Here is a 17392-nt window from a genome sequence, read left to right as displayed (position 1 = left end):
TGGCCGCGCTTGCTGGGTTCTATAACCTAGCTCTGGCCTGTGTTTTGCCCTGGTGTCTTCTTGAATAAAGAGACTCAAATCGCTACATGGCACCGCCTTTTTTATGCCCACACAAACTGTGCCATCCATTGTGCCACTTGAGGCGATGTGGCATGGCCTCTTGACTCACATAACAAGATCTTGGAGCAATTTGAAAGGTCTAGATCCCCATTATACAATATGGATGGGTGTTATGGAGAAGCATGGCTATCGGACACAAAGGTCTGCACAGCTAGACCATACTTCAGGACATCATTCTGGAGGTAAAAATGAAAACAATTAACCCAACCTCTGCCGTAGCTCATTCTTTACTCTCTCACATTTCTCCTCAAGGCTCAAAATAAATCCCTTAGTCCCTCCTAATCATAATATGTTAAAAAAATCTCTGTGAGGCTGGTACAAGAGTGGGCAAAAGAAAGAAGCAGGGTCCATCGCATCTCTAATACTGAAATGCTTTGGGGCCCATTAGAATGTACAGGAGAAGAAGGGAAAGGTGTCAGAGCGAAAGAGAAATATTAGGAACGAAAGTGGAGAGAGGGGATGAGAAAACACTGGCATCCCAGGACCCCTGCAGCCTACCACCAACCTGCTTACAGCGACCCAGGTGCAGACCAGGTCTGGATGACATGTCAAGTCCAACACAGAGGTGGGCAGTAAATGGCTATTAAGGGCAAAAGATAGCCAGGTATGATTCAGCTCCAGGCCTGCAACATTCCAACTCTCCAAATCACAGAGATTCTAATCAGTCAGTCTGCCCCTAGCCCAGGCGATGGAAATAGATAAGAGCTGAGACAAAAAACTATGTCCGGTGAATGCTTGTCTCAGATAAAACTTGTTGGTTCTTTGTGCATGGTTCCAAAGATGTGCATCACCATTCACCTTTGCCAAAAGGTAGAGACAATTCAAGTCCTCTGGGAAGTGAAGTTTCCAGGGAGTGGGGTAGGGGGAGACATATCTTTGTTAAAAACTCTGTAAGGCTGAATGACTAGTTAGAAATCCCGTGGCTGTGGGGAGTAGTAGTAGTGCAGCTCTGAAGACAAATTTATCATGGTCTACCTTAGCTCTTAGCAGTCATTCAGTGCCTAGCCTTGTGTTTGATCTGGCCTCCTGTGATTAGCAGGTAAAATCCTTTGGGGGGGGATGTGTAAATAGACCCCCATCTTCCACCAGTCCCAAATCTAAGAGTGCCACCAGGATAGCACCTGAGGTCTGTAGCAGAGGGTTTCCCACATCACTACAACCTGCCCAACTGATGTATTTTTTTAAATACCTTGATTTATGATTTTCTTTGTTCTTTTACTACTAAAAAAAAAAAAACTTCATAAAACTGTCACCATGTTAGAATATGATATCTGGAAACTCCAATCTGTGTTTCCAATTCAGCATCACTCATACTGAGAACCAGAGCAAACACTCTCTCATTCTCTTTGAGGTTTGAGCTATACCTTTACATCAATACCACCAACAAAAAACATAAACAAAATGTGTTATAATCTACACAATGGAATATTACCCAGGCATGAAAAGGAATGCACTATAGTAGATGCTACAACACAATTAATCTTGAAAACATTAAGTAAAAGAAGCCAACCGCAAAGGCCACATATAATTTTTTTTTTTTTTGAGACAGGGTCTCATGGAGCCCAGGCTGGCCTAGAAATCCCTATATAGATGAGGACAACCATGTCTCTACTTCTCCATGCTGAGATTACAGGTATGTAACACCATTCTCAGTTTTATGCTGTTTTGGGAATTGAACCCTATCATGCTAGGCAAATGCTTTGCCAACTGAGCCACATCTCCAGCCCCACCAGAGGTGAATCTATAGAGATGGAAAGCAACCAGGGGTCCGCAGGGTCTGTGGGGAGGGAAAAGGAGTGATTGCTTAACAAGCATTAGGTTTCTTTTACAGATGTTAAAAGTAGAAAAAAAAAAAAACCTACATAGTGGTGATTGATGTATGACACTGTAAATGTATTTAATTCTACTGTCTATGTTTAAAAATGATGAAAACAGTAAAACTTATCCTATGTGGCCTGTACCCATCTCACATACACAAATAACAGCTGGATGGAATATGTTGGTTTTCTGAGGGCTCTGTGTGTGTGTGTGTGTGTGTGTGTGTGTGCGTGCGTGCGTGCGTGCGTGCGTGCGTGCGTGTGTGTGTGTGTGTGTGTTTCCTTGCCCACGTGGTCTCCAGCCTCTCGGCTGCTGGTGGCATCTCTCACAACACATACGAGTCAGCACGCATCATTTACAGCATCTTTGAGCATGACTGCCCAGAAACTAGTTTTTACTGGTTTCTGTTCAGCCATAGGCTCCATTTCCTCAGCTTTCAGGGAGCTGAGTAGAGAAGGAAGACAACGAGGCTTACCTAGACGTGAGCTCTCCGAGAAAGCTGAAGAAAAAACACAAAGCAAACAGCCACAGTAAGTCCCCAGAGGTATTGAGACCTCAGGTCCTCGGGGTTCAAAGGCAGGACTGGCCCCCATCCAGCTTAGTAGGCATGGCTCTAGGAGTGTCCCTAGCAGATTCCAAGACTCCCAACTCTCAGCTTCATTGCAACCTGCTGAGGGTTTCTCCTTTTTCTCCAAAGGGTGACTTAAAAGTGGACTCACATTGAATCAAAAATACGCCACAGGACCAGAAATTCTCATCCATCCTGTGGTAGTCAAGTACACCTGAGGCCACAGTCCTCCCAAGAGGCAGAGAACATGGACTGCAAGTGAGACCCTTACTCTAGGTTATATAGTGAGAACCACTCTCAAAAAGGGGGAGGGGGTGGTGGTGGCGCACGCCTTTAATCCCAGCACTCAGGAGGCAAAGACAGGAGGATCCCTGTGAGTTCGAGGCCAGCCTGGTCTACAGAGTGAGTTCTAGGACAGGCTCCAAAGCTACAGAGAGAAACCCTGTCTAGAAAAAAAAAAGGTGGGGGTGGGGGGTGGGGATGCATGACCAGGATGACAAAAGCCCATCAGGGAAAAGGCCAGCACCTTTGGCAGTGGAATATTACAGGAAAATAAGAACTCAAGTCCTTTCCTTCTGATGAGAGTAAGCATATTGATTTCACAAAAAAATAGGAAACTGTCTTTTATGGCTGAAAGATGGTTAAAAGCACTGGCTACCCCTTTTTTGTTTTGTTTTTAAGACAAGGATGGTCTTTATCCACATCCCTGGATGGTCTGGAACATATATGTAGATAAGGTTGGTCTTGAACTTATAGATACCCACCTGCCTCTGCCTCCCAAGTGCTGGGACTGAAGGTGTGTCCCACCACATGTTCATTTACACATGTGTAGGCAGAGTACCCATACACATAAAATAAAAATAAAAAGTCCTTAAAAGGAAATCATTTCTTTAGCACTCTCAAAAGCAGTACTTTTATATGAAAAGGTGACTCTTTATTATGTGATTACATGTTATGGAATGGAAGGAAGGAACCCCCTTAGGGACAGGAAAGTCTAAGATATAAATAAACATTTATTTATTTATTTATTTGTAGTCCTTGATGTACCTGGATTTACAGCAATCTTCCTTCTTCTGTTTCCCAAGTGGTGGGATTACAGGCATACACCAACATGCTCTACTTGAATTTTTGTTTTTATTTTGTTTTGTTTTTAAACAAAACAGTACCCCAGGCTGTCCTTAAAATGACTAGATGGCCAAGGATGACCTTGAACTTCTGAACTTTCTGTCTCTATCTTGCAATGCTGAATTAGAGCCATATGAAACCATGCCCAGTTTATTTGGTGGTTTAGAGCAAAGGTAGGGCTTTATGCCTATCAGGCAACACTCTGCTAACTGAGCTGCACCTCCAGCCCTGATTTATAAAACAAAAACAAAACCAGAATCTCACTATGTGTCATAGGCTGGCCATGGTCTTAATCCTGCCCCAGCCTCCCAAGGTGGCTCATGCCACACACTGAACCCAAATAAAGGAAGATTTACAGAGAGTTCATTAGGCAGCTGCAAGTCTTCCAGAAATTTGAAAGTTAAACTGACATTATTCCTTTTTTTTTTTTTTAACCGAGCAAGGCAATTTTGCAAAAGGGTCTGCCTGTCATTGCTTCCTGTCAGCTTCCTGTGTGTGCAGATGCACACCCACTTCTGCTCAGCGGCACAGACAGTGCATGTGTTTCAGTTTGCTTTTCAGTACACATCGCCTCCAACAAAACTGCAGAGGCTGACAAATGGAACCACGCCAGACTCTATGTAGGCATAGCAGGCACCTCTCTCGGGCTTCCTTTGCCATCTATCTGCCTCAGGAGAGGAAGAGGCCAGAGATGGAGAACCCAACACTTACCCTGACACTGTGAGCTTCACCTTGATATGGTATGACACCAGGATGCCCATGACAGTCCGGTCGATGCCCTCCTTGATGCTACCCAATCAAAAAGACGGAGAGGGATTATGAGAGCAGAGCCAGTGTGGGACCCATCCCTCTTCTGCCAGGGCCACCATTCTGAAAATGTTGTCTTGGAACTGGAGAATTCCATAAATGGGCCACATGTCTTTATCCACTTGTGGTACTGGGGAGTGGGTTTTCTGCATCTTTCCCTATGGTGTTCACCTAGGGCACAGCATCTGTCCTCCTTCTCAAGGCTCAGCCTCTGACCTATTTCATTCTCCTGTTTCCTCCCTCTCCCTGCCTTGTCCCCACCATTCCATAGTTGCTGAATCCTTCCCTGAAGACTGAGGGTTCTGTCCATCAAGAATCCAGTTTCAGCAAGCAATCTGTGAGGTGCCATTGACACATCCTACCAACTATGCCCTAAAGCCTCTAGACACCAACCTTGCTAACTCCAAACCTGCCCAGAAGGCTCTTCTCCTCTTCTCCTGCACCCCAATACCTCCAGCTGTAAACCCTTCCAGGACACAGCCTGGTAGCACTGGGCCCCCTTCTCCTGTGTTCTGCTCACGAGAAAGACACAGGGAACACTCTCCTATACCTTGATCACAGGATCATGACTGTTCCAGATTGCATCCAAAATCTCTGTGTGTCCAGCAGCCAGCATGGCACCTGACACCGAGGGAAAGCTCACTGAAGTGGATGAGCAAGGAGTGTGGGATGTGACCAGAGAGAGTGAAGGGTGACCTATGATCATGTGTGAAATTCCTACCTTCAATCAAGATCCCCACTGGGCATTTTGTCACAGTTTATTATCTCCTATGACCCAATGTGGAAGACTTAAGTATCCTATTATGTCTGACAACAGGAATTATGAGATGAAAAATAACCCTGAAATCTAGCTAAGCTACTATGAACCACAACAAAATCTCAAGGGAGGACCCTGAAGGCAGGAAGCAGAGGGAAGTTATGTTGGCAGTCCTGGGATCTGGGGCCAGGCCAGGCAGGGAGAACTGTGTCCAGCCCCAGAGGCCTGCTCCTGGATCATGTGCTCTAGGACCACGACACTCCCCAAAGAGCACCACCATCTGGTGGAAGGACAGAGGCACAGGCTGATACCACACTCTTGCTGCCATTGACTCATAAACCTGTGCCTTTATGAAGGCCCAAACATGGGGAACAGGACATGCCTGGGACTGCAAGGGCCCTCACCATCATTTTTCTGAGTGGGAGTGCCAGTGTCGAGTGGACTTGCTTGACAATTAACTCAACCAGGGACCCTCCATGAATTTCTCACCCTGTTTCTACTGAGGGATACCTGCCTACTATATAAAAGGGAAGCTTCTTCACAAAGGTGTGGAGAGGTATGAGCGTTTGTAAACCATGTCATACGCTGTAAAACTGACTTTGCAGAAGTGTGTGTCGTTGGCATCGGATCATTGCTCCCTTAAATTGATCTAGGGCATCAATTTTCTTTCCCTGGAATTTCATGAACACACTTTAGAATCTAACATAGACAGCTGGCAAATTATCCTCAGAAAATCCCTTGATTCCCACCTTCATTCTGGCAAATATGCCCTGTCTCCACTACTGGCCTCACAGAATATGAGCTATAGGTCCATATGGGTCAGGACACTTCCTCTTTCTTCTGGAATTACCTCTAAGGGGCCTAGTAGGGCCAGGAGGGAGCCCCCAGCTCCCTATGGGAGAGGAAAGTAAATGGTCTCAAGCCTAGATCTCGGTTCCTACCTCACACCTCCCAGCAAATCAAGCGCAGAGGGCAGCTAGCAGCAAAATTCACTATGGAGTGTTTTTCCCCCCTAGATCTTTTGCCCAAATCTAGCTAGTGGTTCTCCAAGAGAGAGTAAGCAAGTCAGCTCTTCTTTTCATGAAAATCTGGTGCCTACCAGTAGCCAGTATGTCTTCCAATCTTTCCAGATGGAGAATGAATGAAAACAGCCAAATGTGGTAACTCAGTTTACGTGTTCAGGGTACCACATGGGCTGCAATTCTTTTGGATGTAACTGACATTTCTGGAACACTCTGAGTGTCAGACACCACACTTTACATACACTGTCCCAATTAGTCTTCATCACTAGCATGTGACATTGAAACTGTGATTACTCCCACTTTACAGACAGGAAAACTGAGGTTCTCAGAGAGCTCAAGGAACTTGGCCATGGCTACCCAGAGAGCAGGCAATGGCACTGTGGTTGGTGTAAGGCTGATGTATCCATCTGTGACCTGTGGGGCAGCCCAGTACCAGCCTGCACTGATGGCCCATTCACACACCCAACGGGACTCACATGGTGCTGGAGGCCAGGTTTGTGTCCTCATGTTTGATCCTCCCATCCAGCGCAATGCCTCTTCTCTCTCTGTTGTTGGCCAGCAGGGGTACCAGCATCAGAGTCTTGGTCAAAGTACTGTTTGGCTGCACTTTTTCTCTTGAGGAAGAATGATAGAGAATTTATGGCTGTCACAGCCACCATCAACACCTCAAGATCCTATCTGCCATAAGCATTTGCAGGGTCAAAGCCCACTTACAAGGTAAAGGGAATCTCTGTGAGCCATCCTGGTCTACCTAGTGAGCTCCAGGATAGACAGAGAGCCTGTCTCAAGAGAAAAAAAAGAAAGAAAGAAAGAAAAAGAAAAGGAAAAACAAAACAAGACCAACTAGCCTAAAGGTCCAAGACTCCAGCCAGTCTCCTCTGGAGACTTCCTGAATCCCACAGTAGACAGAAGAATCTTTGGGTCAATGTCAGCAAAAAAGCTCAGACAGGACCACTGTAGTCAAAAACTGTCCATAAAAGGACAGTCTGTGCATGACTGATGGTGGATCACTCTGTTTTGTTCAAAGCAGCACACCTCTTTTGTTACTAGGGCTGCTTCAGAGGCCTGTGGGTTTCCCTATGTAGATGGAAGGAACCCTGTATAAGGGACAATTCTGGGACTCAGTTGGGGACACATCATTCCTAGGGTCCCAAAATGGTATGTGGGCCTGATATTCCCTCTGCAGCACACATACTAAGCACCAGGCCTGGGCTGAGGGCAGAAGGCAGGGTGTGGCCTGCAAACATTGGCTGGAGGCCAGCATCAGGACCACTTCCTGAATGAGTTCCCAGACATCCCACGGGAAGGACATCCCACTTCCCTGTTTGCTCCCCCACGAGGAGTCTAAAGCAACTCTGGGTTCTCTTGTCTCTGGTGAGTACAGGAAGCCCTTTGCAACATTTTGCTTGAGCTAGGGGGTGGCTATATCCTCCCACCTGGGTCATGGTGGACTCTCTCCAGCTTGATTGTCACAGAAGGGACCTCCGGGCTAGGATGATAGCTTTTATTGTTGTAGAATTTGCTGAAGGACTATGCCAGGCCCACAGCTGTGCCCAGGCCATTAGGATCCCAGACTGCATCAGCAGCAACATCTTTGAAGTCAGGTTTGACCTGGTTTGAGGAAGCCGGCCCACCAGAATCCCAGGGACTGGGTGTGTCTGGAAGAGTGGTTTGGGTGCTACAGCCTTCTGAGTGGCCTCTATGTTGAGACCAGTGTGAGCAATAGTCTTAACAGGATTTTCTTAAGAAGTGCCTAGGAGATTTGAAAAGCACAACTCTGATGTGCCTAAAGAACATTTCCAGAGAAGATTAACCCAGAGGGGAAGACTGCCCTGAATACAAATGCCACCATCTCATGGCCTAGAAGCCTGGCTGGCATCAAAAAGGAAGGAGAGAGTGCTGCATTCTCTCTATTTCTGTTCTGCCATGCCCACCCTGCTGTGACAGACACAGACTGTGGATGGAAGCAGGTATTCCCTCTGACAGTCTGTTTCCTCTGGTATTTTGCCCCAACAATGAAAGAGCTAATGTGATCCAAAGCTAACATTATCCTAGACTCCTCCTGCCCTCAGGGAAATATCAGAATGGTTTTCACTTTCCTGAGGATCGTTAGGTCCAAAGTTTTGAATGAGAAACAGGAAATGGGATATATATCTGTCAGGACAATGAGTCCCACAGTTATGGAGCATCTGCCTAAAGGTCAGGCCAAGACTCCCCACTCCTTGAACTAAATGTGGAACAGACCCAGCCTGGCATAAGGAAATCTTTTTCTTAACAACGTATACTACACTAAAATGCAAGGATGTCTTTGTTTTGAGTAGTAGCTTACTATGAAGTTGGATTTTTATTGTATGTATGCATGCATGCATGCATTTGGTTTTCTGAAACAGGGTTTTTCTATGTAACCCTGGCTGTCCTGGAACTCACTTTGGAGACCAGGCTGTCCTCAAACTCACATTGATCCGCCTGCCTCTGCCTCCCAAGTGCTGGGGTTAAAGGATTTTAATATATAATATGATCTCAGTGTGTTTTCTTTCCTTACTACCAACCCCTCCCTTCCACACCAACCTTCCTATCACCCTGGTGATGTTTTCGGTACAGAACATGCTAGCTAGACAAAGTGGAGATGCATATCCAAGCCTCTACCCAGCCTGTGTACTAAGAACCTGACCTCCTAGCACAAAGCAGAACACCCAGCAGGCCTCTCATGTCGGCACTTAGAACCTATCGAGGGATTCTGTGTGTGTGTTTTGCGTTCACTGTAGGAAGAAAGCCATATGCAAAGAGCTCAGAATGGACCCAGTTTTCAAGCCCAGTTGTCATTGCTACAAGATTTTCAAGCTGATGAGATCATCAAAAGATATAGTCATCAATGGCTTTTAGAAACTCCTACCCACACTTGGACAGGTCTCACTTTCTGCAATTCTCTTGAGAAGCCCAGGCCCATGCTCTTAGGTGTTTTTGTGTTTTCTAAGCTATGCAACACTTTTTCTCTTGACCTTCATACTTCAGCTTATATTAAAATATCTTTTTAAAATATTTATTTTATTTACTGTGTGTACGTGTGTGTGTGTGTGTGTGTGTGTGTGTGTGTGTGTGTGTAGGTACCTACAGAAGTCAGGTGTATCAGATTTCCTGGAGCTGAGGTTACAGGCCTTTGTGAGCCACTGAACATGGGTGCTGATAACAAATGTAGGTCCTCTATAAGAGCAGTATGTGCTCTTAACTACTGAGCCATCTCCTTCCTCAATTCTTAAAATATTTTTATTAAACCATATATATATATAATATGTATGTATGTATGCATGCATGCATTTGGTTTTCTGAAACAGGGTTTTTCTATGTAACCCTGGCTGTCCTGGAACTCACTTTGTAGACCAGGCTGTCCTCAAACTCACATTGATCCGCCTGCCTCTGCCTCCCAAGTGCTGGGGTTAAAGGATTTTAATATATAATATGATCTCAGTGTGTTTTCTTTCCTTACTACCTACCCCTCCCTTCCACACCAACCTTCCTATCACCCTGGTGAATATATATATATATTCAGCCCTAGCCTGGGGCTGATAGCTCATTTAGTTATCTTCTGGGTACAGGTAGAGCCCCCAATCCCTGTCAACACATTCCAAAGATACACTGAGTCCCTGCTGCTCCCATAGTGATGTTTCTCCTAAAATTTCTCCCCTCTGATCCCTTGTTTATGAAGCCTGATCTCTCAGCCTACCAGACGGGCCCCAGGGGCGAAGTAAACACATAGCTTAGATGCTGACTTGCTTTGTAGCCCTTGATGTGAGAAAAGGGGAAGAAAGCAAAGGCTGGGGGCCTGGAGGGGCATTCTAGTTCCCTCTTCAGAAGAGGAAGTTAACAAAGTGGGCTGGCCGCCCAGGAAGTGGAAAGGCAACCGCTACTTACTGAGTTTCCTCTGCAGCCACAGGCTTGACGTAATAATCACTTGAGTAGAGAACCACATTGGCTACTTGCTCCACTGCAAATGGAAGACAGGAGTGGGGTGAACAGTGCAGCCCCTCGTGCCTTCTAGGAGACACATGGGACCATTTAAATCCAGTTCTGGCCTTCCCAGCCCCCAGCTTAAAGAGTGCAAATTTTCAAGGTCTGGTTTCAGGCCATCTCTGTACACTAGTGACTGACATGCTCTGAGTCAATTCCCACCAAACACCAGGCTCTCAGATGCGGCTGGCAGGAGTACCCTCCTCTCCTGGGAGCCCATGATTTGTATTGGGTGTCCTTTCCAAAGGCATGATGTCTTCAGCATCCCAGAACTCAGGGTACTCACCTACAAACCCAGCCCCTTCCCTTCATCCTCCACCTTACAGAAGGAGTACTGTCTTCCCGGTCCCTAAGCTTTCTGGAAACCTGCCAGAAGCAACACATGACCCATACACAGTGTGATACGGTGGACAGGGAGGATGGCTCTGCAGCCTGACTACTTAGGTTCAAATCTCTGTGGGGGAAATTCTTTAGTTCCTCTAAGCCTCAGTTTTCCCCACCAGGAAAAAGAGGAGGATGATTACATAGGATAGGTCTGAAAAGTAAAAGACAGGTTGGCACTGGGGAGATGTCAGTAAGCCTGATGTCTTGAGTTCAATTCCTAGAACCCACATGATGGAAGGAGAGAACTGACTCACACAGGTTGTTCTCTGATCTCCACACATATGATGTGGCATACACATACACACACACACATACACACACACACACACACACACACACACAAATAAATATCAAACAAAAATGGGCTGGGAAGATGGCCTTGTGCCTTGCAAGCACAAAGATCTGCACTCAATCTCCAGTAGACTCATATCCCAGCACTTGGGAGGCAGGCACAGGTGAATGAATCCCTAGGGCTTGCTGACCAGCTAGCCTAGTTTACTTGGTGAGCTCTAGGCCAGTAAGAAATCTTGTCCCCCAAATAAGTGTACCTGAGGAACCAGACTTGAGATTGTCCTCTCCATGCATGTATATGCATGCACACACATGATGGTGAACACCTATAAACCCTAGCACTCATAAGGCAGAGACAAAAGGGATGCTGCTAGCTTGAGGCTAGCCTAGTCCACATAGCAAGATAGACAAGAAAGGCCCTGTCTCAGAAAACAACACAGTAATAATGAAGCTGAGACTGGTAGCTCATGCCCAAGAGACTTGGAAGGGCAAGACAGAGGATCAGGAGTTCAGGGACAATCTCAGCTGCAACCTGAGCTATATGAGATCCTGTTGCAACAAGAAAAACAAAATTTAAAAAAAAAATGTTGTCGCTTTGGTTTTTAGAGACAGTGTCTCTCTGTGTAGCGCTGGCTATCCTGGAACTTGCTCTGTAGACCAGGCTGTCGTCAAACTCAGAGATCTGCCTGCCTCTGACTCCCAAGCTACTAGGATTAAAGGTGTATGCAAGGCATACCTGGAAAATGTAAACATTTTTAGAGATGCTTTTTAATGTCTTAAAATCAAGCTTGAGGATTAAAAGAAAAAATTATTTTGGCTTTTCAAGACAGTGTTTCTCTGTGTAGCCCTGGCTGTCCTGGAGCTTGTTCTGTAGACCAGGCTGGTCTTGAACTCACAGAGATCCACACCTGCCTCTGAAGCTGAGTGCTGGGATTAAAGGCAAGTACCACTACCACCTAGCTGAAACAATTTAAAGCACCTATCATGTACCTAATTTATAGAAAGCTATTAACATTTTGTCTCAGAAAATCCACCAGTTTCTTTCAAGGTGATTAGTTTTGCTATCAGTATTCAATAAACATTGAGAACTATTTTTATTTTGAAACAGGTTGTACTGTGTACCAAAGGCAGGTCTAAAGCTCACAATACTGCCTCAGGCTCCCAAGTGCACACATTACAAGCATGCACCATCGCACTTTGCTGGGAAACAATTTTAAATACAAGTATTCTAATGATACATTATTGATTTTGCTGTTACTTCTGAAAGTTTGCTTCTGTTCTTTCAAATTGGAATTATAACCCCAAGGTGACATTATTTCTTACATTTGCACAATTAGAAGGAGCTGTGTACATGTCAAGGCCCTTGTCTGGGGGTCAGAGGACAACTTGTGGGAGAGTCAGGTTTCTCCTTCCACCACGTGGGTTCCAGAGATCAAACTCACATCATCACGCTGAGAAACAAACACTTTTACCAGCTCATCTCACTAGCCCAAGGAGGCATCCATTATTAAGAGGAGGGCTTTGTGGGGAAGTGACGTGGTCGTGGGGCTGGTGTACTCATGAACAGGATGAGTGGCCTTCAAAAGAAGGTTTCAAGAACTTGTTACAGGATAAAGTCCTCATCAGACCGACCAATCTACCGTCACCTTGACCTTGAACTTCCCAGCCTCCAGAACTGCCAGAAATAACTACTTGTTTTTAGCTGGATAGAGTGGGACATCCCTGCAAATACCAGTGCTGGGGAGGCAGGGGCAGGAGGATCAGACATTTGAGGCCCACATCTCAGTGTGTGTGAGCCACCTAATTTATGCTATTTTTGCAACAGCAGCCTGAATGGACAGATAGACTCTACCACACAGACCAAAGGTATTGCCACTACATACAATATGCTGAATAATTCAGTCCTACAGAGAACTAAACCAACATAAAACAAGGCTAAATTAATATTCATATTGGCAATAAGAAAAAACACAGAGTCTCTAATATACGTGCACACAATCTGAACTTCATCTTTGATGGACATACAGGGAAAGAGGAATGTGTCAGCCCACTCTCTGTTGCTATAGCTGAATACCATAGCCAAGATTACCTATAAGAATGGAGGATTAATTAGCCCCTGGCTCTGGAATCCCAAGTGGTGCTGCCATCTGATAAGGGCCTTCCTGTTTGATCATAACAGCAGGAGACCTCAAATAGTGGGGGCAGGTCATCTGTGCTAATTTAAGTCTCTTTACTTCTTACAAAGCCACTAATGTCATTACAGGTCCTTCCTCATAACCTCATTTGACCCTAGCTACTTCCCAAAGTCTCACCTGCAAATATCATTAACATATGAACGTGAGGATCAAGTTTCAAACACAAGAGTTTTCAGTGGGCACATTCAAACTGGGTGTGTGGTGTGTGTGTGTGTGTGTGTGTGTGTGTGTGTGTGTGTGTGTGTGTGTGTACACTGGAGATTAAATCCAGGGCCTTGGCTATACCCAGCAAGCACGCTACAAACTAGCAATATCTCTAGGTTTTTGTTTTTGTTTTTTAAATGGGACTTCATATAATCTAGGCTGGCCTCTGCATGTAGCTGTGGCTGGCCTTGAACTCCTGACCCTCTTGGTAGCTAAGCCTAGCTAGAATGCCTATTTTAACATTAAAGTTCCCATAAAATTTGTCCTGGGTAACCTGGGATGGCTAACATTACTCTGACATATAAATCTACCTTATTGTGGCCATCAAACGTATTAGTTGCAAGTTGAAGTCTGGATTTACCCTTCCAAGTCAATCCATTGTGTTTTGTTTGTTTGTTTGTTTGTTTTGCCTTCAAAAGACCTACACATTTTGCTGCTGTTTTGAGACAAATACTAGGTATGTCATCCAGACTGACCTCAAACTCCTAATTCTCCTGTCTGAGTCTCCTGAGTGTTGGGATTACAGGTATGTGCCACGATGCTCCCAGACCTGTACTTGAATGGGCTTTGAGCTGAGGAACTAATATGCAAGACTAGTAAGGGGGGGGCATTCCACTGCAGTACATAACAGCATTGATCCTCACTAGTTGGTCATTCAAGGTGAGACATCACCCTTCACTATTCATGAAACACTTCTATGTGGGACCTCTACTTCGTGCCTATAGGCCTGGGAAGGTAGGTGAGGAGCCACTACTGTGGGTTCCAACTGGGATTCAAGGGTGATACACCAGGAGCCCACAAATTAAACCCAGTGTTTTCAAATCTAATTCCTTGCTCAATACACTTGCTGTATTTATCAATAAAAATTATCACTTGTCCAAAAAGGGAAATGGGGCTGGAGAAATGGCTCAGCGGTTAAGAACACTGGCTGCTCTTCCAAAGGATCCAGGTTCAAGTCCCAAAATTCAAACAGCCAGGGGATCTGATGCCCTCTTCTGGCCTCCACAGGCACTGCATGCATATGGTACATACACACACAGGCAAAACACCTAACACCTTAAATAAATAAACTAACAAACAAAAACAAAAAGAGAAGCTTCTCCCTAGACTTCCCAAGTGAGGCCTGGCTCAGAGAGGTGTCTCTGGGAAGGCATGACCACGGGAAAATGGAAAGGCCATCTATAGGAGAGGAGAGACAGTACCAAGACAAAAGGCAGCCTAAGAGACCATGATGGTGAATGCAAGCCTTGTTTTGAGGTAGGGGATCAACACAGGCATATCTAGGTATGTCACCAAGGCTTGCCTCAATATAGACATAACCAAGGACAACCCTGACCTTCTGATCTTCCTGTCTCTACCTCCCAAGTGCTGGTTTTTGTGGTGCTGTCATGGAACCTAGGGTTTCCTGCATGTGCTACCAACTGAGATATGTCCACAGACTTTTAAGGCCCTCCTCTCTCTAAGGTCCTGCTGTCAATGAAAACAACAACAGTAGGCAGACCCAAGGTGGAGACTTATCAGGTCAGTGTGGCCCCTAAGAAATAGCGTGAGGTTGAGGAATTCTAGAAGGTCCTACCTAATACTTTAATCTTCTTCACAGTCTTCTCTGTGTTGTTGGTCACTGTCACAGTCACAGGGATGGGTTCCCCATGGAAATAAATCTGAAAAGTGAGAGAGACATCAGAAGAGAAGAATGGGGTGCAGTGGGGTGGGATCTGATTGGAGGGCTCTCTAGACCAAGATGTTTTTAATCTCTTTTTGATAAATAAGGCCGAACACCCCCAGTATTAGAGATGCTAAAATGATAACAACATTTCCTCTAGAGATGGGTATGGACATGTTCAGCCCCTTTCTTGCAGAAGGCCAAGGACGTTGAGGGGTGTGATGGTCAGCTTTGTCAACTTGATACAACCTAGCCCACCTGAGGGGACAGAATCTTGATGAAGGATTGTCTACATTGGGTGGGTCTGTGGAGAACTGTCCTGATTGTTAGTTGATATGGGCTGAGCCAGCCCCACTGTGGGCAGCCACTCTCTAGGCAGGGGGTCCTGAACTGTATTAAGAGTGGAGGGAACATAGCCGGGCGTTGGTGGCTCATGCCTTTAATCCCAGCACTCGGGAGGCAGAGGCTGGCGGATCTCTGTGAGTTCGAGGCCAGCCTGGTCTCCAGAGTGAGTTCCAGGATAGGCTCCAAAGCTACACAGAGAAACCCTGTCTGGGGAAAAAAAAAAAAAAGAGTGGAGGGAACAAGTTGAACGTGAGCAAGCCAGTGAGCATGCATGCATGTATTCATTTCTCTCTGTTCTTGACTGTGGGTGTGATACAACCAGCTCTTTGAAATTCCCGCCTTGACTTTATTGTTTGGGGTTGGGATGTGTGAAATGAAAAAAAGACACTAGGAAAGCTGACTGAAGGAGCTTTACCCAGCAACACCCTGTGTTATCCAGCCCTGGGTAGGCACGTGCGTACATGCTCTTCACCTTCTACTACCATGACTCTCCTCGTTGATGTCATCACTCTTGACATGGCTGCCCTGTGAGTTTTCTATGAAATCTCAATTTTCTAAGGAAGTGAGCAATTTGAAGTAGTACAGTGAGCAACACTGTCTGAGAGACAGGCGCGGAAAATGGCCAAGGTGGATGGGAGGGGAAGTATGCTTACAATCTCGACAGTCCCCAGTCTATTGCGATAGCCAACAAGTACAATAGTAAGCCATGATGGCTCATGGTGACTATCTCCAAAGTAATGGAAACAAGCTGGCAATTTGCAAACATCTATGCTTCCACTATGGAAGAAACAAGGTGATTTGGGATGCGTCCACACAGTGAGGAGGCTGTGGTCTGGATGTCCATGGGGATGTGGATTACCTCTTTGCTGAGGGAGACTGAGAGGTTCAGAGGCTTGTCAGACATGAAGAACTGCCAGGATGCCTCAGCGCAGGGCTGGGGACCCATCTCCGGAGGGGCATGCTGCACTTTCCGGATCAGCAACCGCACAGAGCTCCTGAGGAGAAAAGGTCCAAGGTTCCTGGTTGGTACCCCACCCCCACCCAGCTTCAAAGTGACCTTCCAAGGGACATGGGAGAATGGGGGTGGGTGCTACTCTAATTTCTCTTCCAGGATTGAATGGATTCCAGGAACTGAATGCTGAACCAGCGAAGCCCTCAAGGATCCCCTTCATCCTGTCAGAGACTCAGCTTAGCCTCCTCTCAGGAGAGCGGGTATCATGGCTTCAGATGCCTTATGTGACCAGGCTTTAGAGCGCCATACAGCTGTGGCACACTGTCACTGTCATAAGTATCAAAAGCACAGAGCCCGGGAGTAGCGTGCTCGCCTGGTCTGTACAATGTGATGGGTCAGATCCATGGCAAAACACACAGCACTGTGAGATATGGATGCCGAGTGGGAGCAGAAGTGGGAAGGGACGGGATGGATGGAGACTTAGGAGTGAGAGTGAGTTATCAAGTCAAAAGGAGACACAAAGTTAGGAGGGGGAGGTGCTGCAGTATGGGGGGCAGTGAGAGGGGAGGAAGGAAGAGGGGGTGTATATCATCATATTTCACTGCATATGTGTAGGAAATGCTCAAAAAAATATAAAAGAAAATGGAGCACCTGGTTGGTAGGAGGAATGCTTATTGGTAACAGAGACTCTGTTTGGGATGACACAAAAGCTTTGATTTAGATTCTGATGATGGCAAAACATTGTGAATATACTTAGTGTTATGGAGTTACACGTTTAAAAGTGTTAGAATCATAGACATCATAGTGTACGTATCGTATCTTATCCTAAGTTTAAAAACTGTTTTGAGAGAGAAAAAATAGACATGGCGTCTTAGAAGCTGAGGCACAAGGACCACCCTCATGAGTTCTAGGCCAGTCTTGGCTACAAAGTGATACCATTTTAAAATAAAAGAAAATAAATAAATTAAAAGGAAGAAAATGAAAGAATTGACCTGGAAGGTTTGGGGGGGGCATGGTCCCTGAGGTTGCAAAGTCCACTGTCATTCCCTTTTATTCCCCCACCCCATATTATTAGTTATTGCCCCAACCATCTTATTAATGCAGATAGTTCAGTCTTTATCTGCCCTGACCTGAGG

The 17392-nt window shown here is 45.7% G+C and overlaps 1 protein-coding gene across 1 annotated transcript in view; it reads right to left on the bottom strand.

Annotated features, from left to right (window-relative positions):
- Sag (S-antigen visual arrestin) overlaps positions 1-17392 on the bottom strand; it is a 40316-nt gene that overhangs the window by 4706 nt on the left and 18218 nt on the right. The window contains exons 7-12 of the mRNA XM_027396085.2: positions 16164-16299; positions 14873-14957; positions 10127-10199; positions 6694-6831; positions 4343-4420; positions 2414-2437 (exon numbers count right to left, since the gene is read on the bottom strand). Coding sequence (XP_027251886.1) covers positions 2414-2437; positions 4343-4420; positions 6694-6831; positions 10127-10199; positions 14873-14957; positions 16164-16299 — 534 coding nt within the window. The remainder of the gene's footprint in view (positions 1-2413; positions 2438-4342; positions 4421-6693; positions 6832-10126; positions 10200-14872; positions 14958-16163; positions 16300-17392) is intronic.

The sequence above is a fragment of the Cricetulus griseus genome, chromosome 2, assembly GCF_003668045.3.
Source record: "Cricetulus griseus strain 17A/GY chromosome 2, alternate assembly CriGri-PICRH-1.0, whole genome shotgun sequence".
Classification (NCBI taxonomy): Eukaryota; Metazoa; Chordata; class Mammalia; order Rodentia; family Cricetidae; genus Cricetulus; species Cricetulus griseus.
This window is presented reverse-complemented; position numbering and strand designations above follow the sequence as displayed.